Source organism: Cryptotermes secundus, unplaced genomic scaffold (assembly GCF_002891405.2).
Source record: "Cryptotermes secundus unplaced genomic scaffold, Csec_1.0 scaffold277, whole genome shotgun sequence".
NCBI classification, from domain to species: domain Eukaryota; kingdom Metazoa; phylum Arthropoda; class Insecta; order Blattodea; family Kalotermitidae; genus Cryptotermes; species Cryptotermes secundus.
The window spans coordinates 388,882-402,326 of record NW_019720164.1 but is presented as its reverse complement, the minus strand read 5'-3'; the positions used below and the strand labels follow the sequence as shown (position 1 = coordinate 402,326).

At 38.6% G+C, this 13,445-nt stretch overlaps 1 protein-coding gene across 2 annotated transcripts in view; it reads left to right on the top strand.

Annotated features, from left to right (window-relative positions):
- LOC111867107 (sarcolemmal membrane-associated protein) overlaps window positions 1-13,445 on the top strand; it is a 78,058-nt gene that overhangs the window by 21,881 nt on the left and 42,732 nt on the right. For both annotated transcript variants that reach the window (XR_002843291.2, XM_023856630.2), the window contains exons 9-13: window positions 2,370-2,512; window positions 4,497-4,632; window positions 7,866-8,115; window positions 9,293-9,448; window positions 12,687-12,832. Coding sequence is in view for 1 of the 2 variants with exons in the window: in XM_023856630.2 (XP_023712398.1) it covers window positions 2,370-2,512; window positions 4,497-4,632; window positions 7,866-8,115; window positions 9,293-9,448; window positions 12,687-12,832 (831 nt within the window). In the remaining variant the exon portion in view is untranslated. The remainder of the gene's footprint in view (window positions 1-2,369; window positions 2,513-4,496; window positions 4,633-7,865; window positions 8,116-9,292; window positions 9,449-12,686; window positions 12,833-13,445) is intronic.

The following is a 13,445-nucleotide window of genomic DNA, read 5'->3' as shown; positions in this document are numbered from 1 at the left end:
ATTGTGCAGGAATTTTTGGCTAAAAACAAGATGGCAGTTGTTCCCCACCCACCGTACTCACCAGACTTAGCTCCATGTGACTTCTTTCTCTTCCCCAAGATGAAAATCAAGTTGAAGGGGCGAAGATTTGATACAGTTGAGGAAATTCAAGTGGAAACGCAGACGGTACTAAACACCCTAACAAAGAAAGACTTCCAGGATGCTTTTGAAAAGTGGCAGAAACGCTGGGATCGGTGTATGCGCTCCCAAGGGGACTACTTTGAAGGTGATGGTGCAGAATAAGATCTAGGTAAGATGTAATAGTTTTTATTAATATATTTCGGGAACTTTTGGATTGCACCACGTATATAGGTTGAAGCATCATCTGACAGTACGTCAGTCAGATCCCTGAGTTAGAAAATTGATGGTAAAGAAGGGGGTTGAAAGTGCCACACAGATAATTTTGAGTGTAGTGTATGAATGTTCACATAATTTTCATTTCATGTATCCTGTTATGTTACAGTATACAAGTTCTTTATTACAACCGTCACAACACAACTAATATGAAGATCAGTGCCTTGTTTTGGCTATTAACTCTTTGACTGGCACGAAGGGTATTTAAATCCCATCCCTGTCCTGGCAGGCCCTTTAAACCTTATGTCACTAAAATGCATATAGTTACTTTTTCCTAAACAACTTTAAGAAAAATTGGTTTTTAAAAACGAAATTTTCAGGAACTAATTAAAATACAATATTTTATGCAATAAATGCCTTTCCATACCTCTTTATTAGTTTTTATTCGTGTGATAAACATTGAAACATGAAAGTTTGCAGAGAGCCACACCACAGCCTGCACACATGATACTTGTTTCTTTTCTAACCTTGTGCTTAGCACTCACGCGACACTTTCTCAGGGCACCGTTCTTCTTATTGTTACTGGGAGGAACGTGGACCATTTTGTGAATTTTCAAGCCACCCTATAGACGATTTACTGGCTCTTTCACTGGTGGTTTTTTCAAGGTCGAGGGCGGAGGCGTGACTGCACTCTAGTCTGACGCAATAGATTCGTCATCCACTTCATTCCTTGACTTTTCTCCCTCTCCACACTGTTTGTTTGGTTCAGTCATTTTTCTACACAGTCCAATATAAAATCTTTGAATCTGTAATTTCTTGTATTTTTCGTTTGTTGTGTTCTTTTTTAATAGAATGAAACTATTCAACCGCAAAGACATGTTTTGTCCATACCATGGGTGTGAAATAGGGGCCTAGTGGACAAATATTCTTCAATTTCAGGGCGTTTGTCGATTCCTGTCATGAACACAATTCCTAAGTATGTCCAGATTTCATCTGATGTGACATAATTGTAATTGTGTTTTCGAGAGTAAGGAGCTAACTCGTGTGTGTAAGTGTTCGTGAGCATAGCGATTGGTTTCAGTTGTGATGTGATTTACCAAGTCGTCATCCAGAAGAAATTTTAATCCATGAAAAGGGATGCATTTTATGTGTTATATCAATTTTGATCCCGAAACTATTAGCAAATGGAAATATTGGGGGTACAAGGTCTCCGTACGTTCATGAGATGGGCGTGTCAGGCACCGCACTCGTGGTAGGTAAATGTTCATGATTACTGTCTTGTGGATCATTGTCTATCACTGTATTATTGTCACTATCAACTTCATCCAATTCAGGAATCATTATTTCAACGCCACTATCATCATCAGAACAAATCTCGTTCACAACATTTTCCAGGTGGTCTGTAGGAACACGACACTTGCTTCAAGACGCCATGGTGAAACTGAATGAATGTGAAATATTTTCTGACCTTTTCCTTCTCAGAGGGTTCTGACAGTAATATAGACCCCCACAAAGTTTACAAGGGTTCTTTACAAACATGCACAAAAACTATCATATATATTTCTTTGGTTGATGAGTGCCAAGAGAGCAAAGAAGGGAAGAGATTGTCAAAGCGTTAAAACACGCCAACGCCAGGGAACGGCTGGCATCGTCTGGGCGTTAAAACATGCCCGCGCCAGTCAAAGAGTTAATAGCCATCATCAGGCATGTATTCTTACGTCAAGTATTTTATATAATTAATATATTGTATCCAATTTTACTAGTACTGCGGTTCAGTGGTGTATATATGTGGCCATGTATTTGCCTAATGATGGCTATTAACAGCCGAAACTAGGCACTGATCTTGATATTAGTTGTGTTGTGACATTTGTAATAAAGAAAATGTTCACATAAAATAAGTAATCTGCTGTAAAAATTAAATTTTTCTTTCTAATGAAGCCTGTTGTATCACAGATATAAATTCAACTTCAGAATTTATTTGCTTATACTACAGAAATTTGACAAAGGAATGTCTTAAAGCTTGTTTTTCCTTTCAGAATTTTGCAGAGGATAAGCTGCGAGAGGAGCTACGGAAGTTACAGGAAGATAAGTGTCAGTATCAGGGTACAGCCAAGGAGTCACTCCGCAAAATGCTGCAAGAGAAACTAGAAGCAGTACAAAAGATGCAGGATCTTGAACGGTACATTGTGTCTGTTGTTATTTCCATCTGCCTCAGTTGTAGTTAGTTATATTGTCATACTGACACGATATGTATGGACTTCTCTGCCAGTGAACAGGACAGTAAAGGGAGTAACTAGCTAATGGCAGTCACTGAGTTCATGGATTTATAATGAAGCAAGGTAAAAATACTCTGCACATGCATGTAGACACTCTTGGTTTCCCACTCAACTGAATTCCTTGACCAAGCTCTAAATTAAAACCTCCAGAATAAAAGTAAGACATTCTGTTGCAGAGCTAATCTCTTGCATAACATAAAAGTATTTTTACATCTGAATTCAATCCTTGCTGAACATAGCATTCATGTTCCTGGAAAATATCATGGGCAGGATGTAGAATGTGTGGTGTATTTGAAGTGTACAGTTCAGTTTTTTTTATATTGGGTGTTTGAGGTGTTTTTTGGTTACATTTTCAACTGTCATTGTTAATTGCATTGGAATATATATTTCAAGATTAAGTGCAATAGAAGATGACAAAATGTTAGGAAGTTTGTTATTGCTAAGAGAATCATTGAACAGAAATTTTAGAAAAAATTGAAACTTAGAAAAATTCTAGTGTGAATTTGTTTAGAATGTTTGCATTCAAATCATTTTACACAGCCTGAATTTGTGTCATATTCTTTTCAGTGTGCAACTCAATCAGTTAAATATATATTGTAAAGCAACTGAAATGTGTATAACAAACTGTACATTTTCATTATATAGGAATGTTTTAGACTTTTTTATATGTTAGTGAAATGAGATGGTCAGTGCATATAGTATGCATGGGGATAAGAGGAATGCATACCTGATTTTGGTGGAAAGCCAGAAGAAAAGATACCACTAGGAAGATCTAGATGTAGGTGGGAGGATAGCATTAAAATGGATTTTAGATAGGATGAGGTGGTATGGACTAGATTGATGTGGCTCAGGATAGGGACCATTGAGGGGCTGTTGTGACCATAGTACTGAACCTTCAGTTTCTGTAAACTGTTGGGAAAATCTTGAGTGGCTGCACAATTGGCAGGTTCTCAAAAAGGACTCAGCTCCATGGAGTCTAGTTTTAGTTTTAGTTTTAGTTTATATGTTAGTGAAAGTTCTTGTTACACAAGTTTAAAATGTCTTGAAAGCTGACAACATGATGACCTATTGTTATATCAGGTTAATAGACTTCTAAGTATACAAGTTGTAACACAGGAACTTGAACTGATGCTGTGCACTCTCAATGCTGATAGCATCAGCATCATTAAATGACCCACAAGAAAAAGAAAAGAGACTGAAAAAACTCCTTTGTCTTTTTACATCTCTCCTCCATCCCCCCATATTGCTTTGCCACTTATCTCTGTATAAAACACCCCAGACTTATAGAATTCAACACTGCAGTGAAAGGAAATTGATCCCAACCCACTGAGCTATTTTACTGTTGACTTACCAGAATGATAGGATGCCAATTTTTAATGTTTTGGTGATGCTTTGGTCTTCTGTTTTCTTTGATCTTACATAATATATATGAAAATTTACATTGTCATACACTTCGAAGACATAACAGCAAAAAACAGTTATGTATCGGTCACATGTTATTCCTTATATTCAACATCCAATAATTTGAATAGACTGCGTGGAAGTATAATATGAAAGTGTATCTTACAGAAATAGAGTGCAGACATGTGGATTAGATAAATCTAGTTCAGGTTATGGATGAGGGGTGGTCTAATGTAATCATGACAGTGAACTTTTGGGTTCCATAGAAGGTGAGAAATTTCCTGACTAGCTAAGCTACGCATGTTTCTAAGGAGGTACTCTGCTCCATCATTTCAGTTGTTAACTTCACAGTACATTAATCAATTCTCATATATTAGAGACATGTTATTATAGACTGCACACATAACAGAGGTATTTCACTGTAAGTAATCAAATTTATGTAGTGAATAAACCTAATAGTCGTATTTGTGGTGATTGTTATGGCAGGACACTGAGCAACACAGAGGATGAGTGTGCCCATCTTAAGGAGCTATGTGAGCGCAGCCAGCAGGACCTAAAAGATCTTGCATTAAAATATAGTCTACAATTGCAGAAAGTGGAGGATCTCACATCTAAACTGCAGGTGAGTAAGTCCAGATTCAAGCTTTCATGTAAATTATTGCAAACAAAAATGAGACTAGAATGGTACTTCTTACAGCATACATTAGAGCATACTATTAATGACTTTCATAAAAGTGGTTCTTCATGCAGAAATAATATACATGGTGTAAATATATATCAGAGTAATATCTGCATTTTTTATATGGACCAGCGAACCATCATTGTATGGAAATAGGGGATTTTGAATTACAATATGGGTAGGTGGCCAGAATTTAACATGGGGATAGCAGTTTGCCGTTCAGGAATGAGAATTTAAATCTCCTATTACTATGGACCTGGTGGAATATTTTAACCTTGTTGTTGTTGTTGTTGTTGTTGTTGTTGTTGTTGTTCCCCCCCCCTAGTGGGGTGGGACTAAATCTCTTGTACTGTGGCCACTTCTGGCCTATTGTACCAGCCCCAGATGATAGGTGAGGGTGATTGTGGAGCAATTGGTGGAATGAAGATTGGCAGGGAAAACCGAAGTACTCGGAGAAAACCTGCCCCAGCACCACTTTGTCCACCCAAAATCCCACTTTACCAGACCTGGGATCGAACCCGGGCCGCCACGGTGGAAAGCCAGCGACTAACTGCTTGAGCTATGGTACAGCCTTTAACCTAGGTTACTGATACTATATTATTTTGATACCCCAAATACTTGTTTCTAAAAGAAATGCAACAACTAATGGGTTGCGTAAATGAGCAAATATTGAATGATATAGATATCATAGAGGAATCATTTAAGATAGCCAAAGCACCATGTAGTGACAAAGGAACTATATACTCAAAGTGCATTGTGAAGGAGAAATATTTTGTCCCTTTCAAGATATATTACCCTTTGACCTTTTTCACATAGGTAGGCTGGATGAAGCACCAATAGTCAATCAACCTTTCTTGCTTTGGTTTGGTAAAGGCTGCATTTGAAGCAATGAAATTTTCAGTCTGTCAGCTTGATGCAAAAAGATTGGCTTTTGCATTGACATTGATATCTGTCAACTGGTATGACTGTTAATTTTTACTAGCAAAACAACTCAGAGCATGGATTCATCATTTTCATTCTCTGCATTGCACAGTTGTTTCTCTGGCACTGGTCTTCCATCACATAGCACAGCTGATCATATTTCATCTGTATTCTTCAAAATGGTGAAAAGTGTCAAAGAAGTCATTCCAGACCATGTTTCTTTTTCTCTTTGACCAGTTTTCAGCTTCATAGAGACATATTACTTTGAGCTTCATATTCAGGTTCAGGCAATTCCATTGTATTGCCATAGTTATGGTTGAACTCTTTTTAACACTTTGCGGACCGCGCACCCTTTAAAACGTTTTCCGCTTTTAAACATGGCGGACCGTTCGCGTGTTAACCCTTTCGCGCGGTGATTTAAATTCCGCGGCCGCCCCTCCTGCGGTAATATATTCAGCCGGCCATTTAAATTTTGCTCGAAANTGATAAGACTCTGGAATGTTTAGTTAGCAGTCAGTAACTTGACCTTGCTGTTTACTTAACTGACTATAAAGGAAAATGCTTTGTCTTCTTCAAGCTGTGTGTATCAGCCAGTAGCTAGTGGGGCGAATGGATCAAGGACAAATTCTCCTCTCATGACCTAGCTGACCTGCCTTGTGAGACGCGTAGTAATGGATTAATTGTCATTCAGGCAGTGACAGTGACGGGGGACGACAAAGAATTGTGGCCACAGACAGTAAAAGTGACAGTAGCTCCAACAATAATGCGGGTAATAACATTGTGCGTAGTAACATTGCGGGGACAGCAAAATATCTAAAAAAAAATCTAAACCCTGATTCAAAATTGAAATACAAAGCATTTCTGATGAATGTGGCAAAGGCCTGGGCTACAGTCCAGGTGGTGGTGGCAGAACCAGGATCACACAAAGACTCAGTGTGACCGAGGTCTAGAGGTAACGTTCCCACCTCATGACTCGTAGTACGCGGGTTCAAATACCCTGCGGAGGTCGTCGAATTTTTAAGGGGCAGAAAAATTCAGGGAACAGGTCCTCCGGGAGGGACTTTAAGCCGTGGGTCCCGTGTCGTAGCTTTACGGCACGTAAAAGAACCTCATATCTCCAAAGGAGGTCACTGAGCCAAATTACGGACGTTTCTCGCCCAACAGCAGTCTCTAATACCTCTTGTAGATGGGGGAAGCATTATAGATACCTCTCAGCTAGTAGAGCCGGTCTCGCTGGCTGGGCGGGACTGATGGTAAGCACCAATACCGGTAGTATATAGAGACTGGTAGAAATCATAAAGGGAAGCACAATGGACCAATACAGGTCTAAGTTCATGGGGAAACCCACCCTCTCCAATAACTAACTAACTAGTATGACTGGGCCCAACAACTCCCACCCCACGAAGGCCTCATGTGGACCCCCCAGGGCGACTCTTGAGTGATATGTGTAAAAATACCTTCGTGAAAATTGTGAAGAGTGAACATTCCAAGGGGAAGAATGCTTCTAGGCAGTGCCGTGTTTGCACAGTTCACAAAAAAAAAAAGGAGCATGTCTACATTTGCAAGTTCTGTGTAATGCCACTTCACAAAGGGAAAGTTTCCAGAAATATCACACCCTCAGCACTTCTAGGAGCATTGGTAAGTGTTCTCCAAAAATTTTAGTTCAAAAAATTAATTAGGAGATTTTATATTAATTTTTAAAGTGAACAGTGCACAAGTTAGAGTAGTATGTTTAAAAATGCCCGTCCCCAGGGTGATTTAAATATTTAAATTACCGGTCCGCGAAGTGTTAACTTACTGCACACACACAGAAACATTTTCATCTCCTATTCACTCCCCATGTAACAAAATATGCTGTCACATTATGGATGTTCCTCATTTGCTAAAATCTGAAGACTGATCTTGAAGGTGTGAGGTTGTACTAAATGCAGTCCTAAAAACTTTGTCAACTTGTGCAACTGTGTAACATTTTGAGGAGTTAACTGATGTTCTTATGTTGTTTGTCACAGAAACTGTACGTGTACATGCAAAGCACTCTTACCACAAAGTTGAGTAAATTTTCTATTCCCACATACAGTACTCAGTTTTGGAATGCAAACTTTCTTTTGTTGGACAAGGGAGAGGCTCAGAGCATGGGTGAATGATACTATTATGAAGTGCCTGCCAGGTGTTGCTTGGACAGCAAAATTGCAAGTGTAGGTGGAACAAAGTTGCAGAAAGGTTACAGTTAGTGGCATAATAAACAATTATTACAGGAAACTGAGGATCAGCATCGAGAAGTGTGTGAACGTTTAGAACAAGAAAAGCAAGAGTTGCAGGCTAGGTTACAAGAACAGCTGGAGGCAGAACGAGCGTTACAGCTGCGTCTGGAAGCATTGCAGGCAGATGGAGATATGACACAAAAACAACTGGCAGCCCTACAGTCACATCTCCACGCTCTGCAACCCAATAACGATATTGATACCAAAATAGATCTCGACAGCTTTAAATCTACTGATTCGACAGGTGAGTTTCTTTACTGCGCCTTGCAATCAGGCTAACCTTGTCTTTAGAGGTTAAGTCTTTGTCAGAAGCTTGTTTGTTGCTTGTCTGGCTTATTCTTACAAGTATATCCTGAAGATGGGGTAGTGCACTGTTGAAATTACAGTGCTCTTCTTCAGTGCCACATGGTCACATTTGAGAAGGTAGCAGTATTGCTATCAGAACCAGAAATCATTTATGTTCTGTGATGGCAAAAGACACATTCACTTTATGTGAATCACAGATGTGTTCCACCATTGCATGATGATTTTCTGTTCCCCAAATGTGTATGTTGTGACAGTTCACCTTACCACACACATGAAATGTCACCTCATCACTGCAAATCAGCTTCTCAGCAAACCAGTCTTCCTCTATCTTCCTTGGAAATCCACACAGAACTGGAAGCGAAGCTTGTGATCCTGGGAATTCAGCATGTACAACAGCTGCAGCCAGTATCCTTTTGTGCAAAGACACCAGACACTTGACTGAGGCACCTGCAGTTCCCATTTTGCGTGATGTGTGAGGGCTACTGACACAAATTTCTCACACACACACTTGACAGTCTTGGCCTATGGCCTCAGACAGCCTGTTCATTTCACAGAGCACAGGCAGACACTCTGCTGGAATTTCTTATACAACTCACAAATTGTTTTGTCCATAGGTTGTTCTGCATGATACTTGGTCCAAAACCTCCATTGCATTGTCACAATTGACTCAGTCCAAGACACAGAATGCTTTCTTATCCACTGTCCTCATCATGTTTCATCACAGTGAAATCTGCAAATATGTCATGGCACCTATTACCCAAACAAACTTGGAGAGATTCTGTAGCTACTGATATGCTTCTTTCTGCTGTGTCTCTCTTTGTTGTTGTGCTACTGAGTTCAGAAGTTCTGGAGGGCCTTATGAATTACCCCATATATATTAGGCTGGGAAAAGTTCCCCCCCCCCACTTACTCTAACATTCAAATTTCAGCTGCTACGTGAAAAATAGTGGGTCTGGAAGGTCTCAAGTCATTTGCAAGACATACTTCAGAAATATAATGTTCATATATACTAGCAGGATATCCCAACTCTCTTTAGTTAAAAGTGAGTGAGTTCATGTTTCTGGAAAGTGGGCTTGGGATTTACATAAAAATAAATGGGCTCTCCTTCCTTACAGCCACCCAGGTGGACATTATCTTGGAACGAATTGAACCAGACAACATGAAGGAGGCATTACAAAATACTCAAGATGAGATCGAGAACCTGCGGTCCCTTCTCAAGAGGTCTGAGGAGGAATTAAAGGAGAGTCATGCAAGAGTGGATGAACTCCACAGTAAGTGAAGTCTATTGTGTACTTACTTTCAGTTTGGTTTTCATACATTCTGTAAAACAAATGAGAGTAATCCAACCCCTAGACCCTTCAGAATTCATAGTATGAAGCCACTTTCTGAATCCAGTCCACAGTTCTTTTAGTGATTAAGCCCAGTGAGACCCTCTTAAGATATTTTTGGAAGAATTAAAAACTCTGCATTTTGCCAACAGAGTATTTGTGTGTCTCATATGATTCTCACAATAAACAGCAGTTATTTCCCTGAAAAACATTTAGTGAATGATCTTTGTAATGGAGGTTCAATGTGTTTTTGTGAGGAAGAATTTGAATTTTTAAATATTATTTAGGTGAATTTCAGTCTTCAGATGGTTAAGTAAGAAAACTTCTAAACATGTAATCCCTAATAGATGATTTAAAATTAGTTATTTTACGTGAAGATTTTGTAATTGGGATTGATGTTCATTTTGCTAAAAGTCTTTGAGAATTACTCTTTAAATTATATATACATATATACATTTTGAGATCACCAAAAGACTGCCAATGTCCCATAAAGGCTTGCTGGGATGCACAGTTGTCATATATTTTCCAGGCTGTGATGCCAAGTGTAAAAATTCTCGTGCATGCATCATTGTAGGCTGGACGGTTTTATCATTCACTTCTCTCTTGCATTGTCTCAGACCCTTCCCACACATCCATTCTGCATAGGCGTCCATTGCTTTGCAATTGCTTGTTAAAACATGTTTCTTCGGCAATGAATATGCACACAGCAATTGGTCTGCAACACAGCTATACAAGGATTTATCGAGGAGAGGAGTCATCAGGCATGAAAGTATTAGGGAGAGTCCCAGTTGCTGTAAGCCATTACCAAGTAGTGTGTATGTGAAGTTACAGCAGACTGGAAAGACTTGGGAAGTGCTATAGTTATTTCAGAATTGTAAATAATAACAAAAGTGATGTAATTAAATGTATGTAAGAGCAATAAGTGTCCAATAAATTGAATTATCAATCCAAACCCTGTGCCTGGGCAGTACCGTATGACAGTGTTTGTGAAGAGAATTATTAAATATGTTTCAAAGGCAGAGCTACTAATACAGTACAATCATTTTAAAGCTTCCTAAGATGGAACCACCTCGACAAAAGAGTCTCATACCCCTCCCATGTTGATATGGAATCAAGATGCTGTTACATTGCAGATTACAAGTAAAACCAAACTAGATTGTAGCAGATGCCAAAAATGCTCTTGGTTATGCACATTTTCCTGGCCCTTTCACAAAAGGTTTTCATTCACACATTAATTTCTTTTTGTGGGAAGGGGAACTGAATAAACTTGAAACTTGAAACCTCAATCTTCTGTGCAGGACATCTAAATGCCGTCTTCTGGGATGGGGTTTCCTGTAGATCTTCACGCCACCACATCCCAGAAGACGTCATTCTTCATAGTTGTCGCCATGAAAACCTCAAATCTGACATCAAGGATATTGTTCTGTCCTAGGACCTATTTCATCCAACTTTTCATCACTTGTGATGGTCCCTTAAAGGAACAATTAAATTTATGCTAGGTGGAACTTTTTTCCCAGGTAAAGAAAGAAAAACACTTAACACCAACAACAGAGATCATTTTCAGTATCTGCTCTAGTCTGGTTAAGATTATTTGTAATTTGTTGGTACTTAGGATTGTCAGTTCTGCTAGTAGTTTGAATCAGTGCATCTGACTAGATGGGAGGAGTGTCTGGCTCTTCCATCTGGGGAACTTAATGATTTGTGTGGTAATGGTTCCAAAAATATGGAGATTAATACCTTACATCTGAGTATGGTCGTAACAGCAATAAAAATATTAGATCATTACTGCTTTCAAAGTGTACCTAAGTTTTGAATAGATCTGACTGTGGTGTGTAGCAGTTGGAATTACCAGGTTTTTGGATTTGTCCATCATCCAGTATTCTAAAGAACTAGAGGACAACGTTTCAAAAACTGGATCTGTTTCTGTCTTGAGGTGTGTGTGTGTGTGTGTGTGTGTGNGTGTGGGTGGGGGTGGGGGGGGGGGGTCATGATACTTCAGTGATTGAGGTTTGCTCTTTCTAAGGGACCCAAAAGTGTAGGTGTCTGCCTCCTCTCCTGAGAATGGAAACAGATCCAGTGTCCAAAACGTTGTGTTCTCTAGTTTTTTGTAATGTTGGATGAAGGACAAAGCCTCAGTTTTGAGGTGTGCCACAACTGGCAGATATCTATTTTCCCAGACATCACTGATGAATGAGGTTGGTAGGTTAATTTTTTGTGCATTTTTCTTTACTTGAAATATAAGATGGCCTCCCATTTCTTAATGAAAATANTGTAACAATTTGTAGGTCACTTCTTTATCACTTCTGCCTTACATGTTTCGGTTTAATATAACCATCATCAGAGGCACATAGTACAATCATGAAAACACTGTCGTTGTTTAAGATGTACACAGTTATGTTTGCTGCGTAGACGCTGCTACAGTATGTCGATGTGTAAAAGCACAACACTTGTTAGGATTGTTGAATATGAGAATTGTTAGTGCATTCAACAATCCTAACAAGTGTTGTGCTTTTACATGTCGACATACTGTAGCAGCGTCTACGCAGCAAACATAACTGTGTACATCTTAAACAACGACAGTGTTTTCATGATTGTACTATGTGCCTCTGATGATGGTTATATTAAACCGAAACATGTAAGGCAGAAGTGATAAAGAAGTGACCTACAAATTGTTACACTGGACGGACCTTCTATTGACTTTGTGATTGATAGTGTAACGGACCAAAAATGAAACAATTCAAAATAATAATAACAGTTTAACATAATAAGCTTTGTATATGCTTGCATGGTGTATTAGACAATTTTCAAACAAGGTGATAGCTATTTCATTATGTATTTCTGTTTATAAGGATGCTGTGGAAACTATTTCCATGTTGTGTTCATCAAGAAAAAGACAAAAGTTGTATTTTCTTTTAATCGTGTTTTCTGTATACTCTACATTTGCTGAATATATCAAACTCGTTCATTTCTAAACAAGTTTTGTAGTTACAGCTAGTGTATAATGTGTACGCAGTTTTAGCCATAACTGTCTCCTGTTATAATGCAGATTGGTTCAGTTTCTGTTAAAAAATTACTTAGGCTCATTTTGGTAAGACATGGTACAGAAGACATGGCACTGAAGGGTTAAAATTGAATTAACTAAGTCTGTCACTTCTGTAACTTGTGACATAATTTATTTCAGCACAACTAGAAGAATCCCGAATACAAGAAGATTCAAACTCTGAGCGAATTCGTGAGCTTCAGGAACGATTAGAAGGATTAGAATTAGATTTGGAATTGGATCGAGTTGAAAGTTGCCGTGAAAGTGGAGACTGTGATAAGATACATGTAAGTTGTTGTACAGTGAATAATTAATTAGTAGAGTTCTAATAGCAGTGTTTGCTGCTGTTGATAAAAGATTTCTTTTTTAATGTTTCAGGTGTACTTGTTGCAACAGAAGATGATAATACTCGATTTTACAGCCTGTTCCTGATAACACACCCACACAAAAACACAGTCTGCTCTCGATTCCTTTAATGTGCCTTTAATTTCTCTGTTTGCAAATATATTATATTGTTCATCAGCTCCTGTAAAATAAACAACAATAACACGTTTTAGATTGAATTTGACACAAACAAGGTGAAATAATATGTAGAGATTGGGCTGTTGTGAAACATATTTGGTACCAAATGCAGATCTTTTGCAGAATTCTTTTGGCTTTCACACTGATTTCTAGCCAGTCTTGTGTCCAGTTTTTTGTGATGGATAATCAGTTTGGTTAAAATGGCTATAACAGGACTCTTTTTCACTGTATCATTCATGTGCCTCAGTTCCTCTGTTCAAAACAAAACTGAGAAAATGGACCCTGAAAATTTATCTAAATTTGGGGGTGTAATGATTGTATTTTTGCCCATAGCAACAATGCCTGTAGGACATGCTTTATCGAGTTACTCACCCTCTT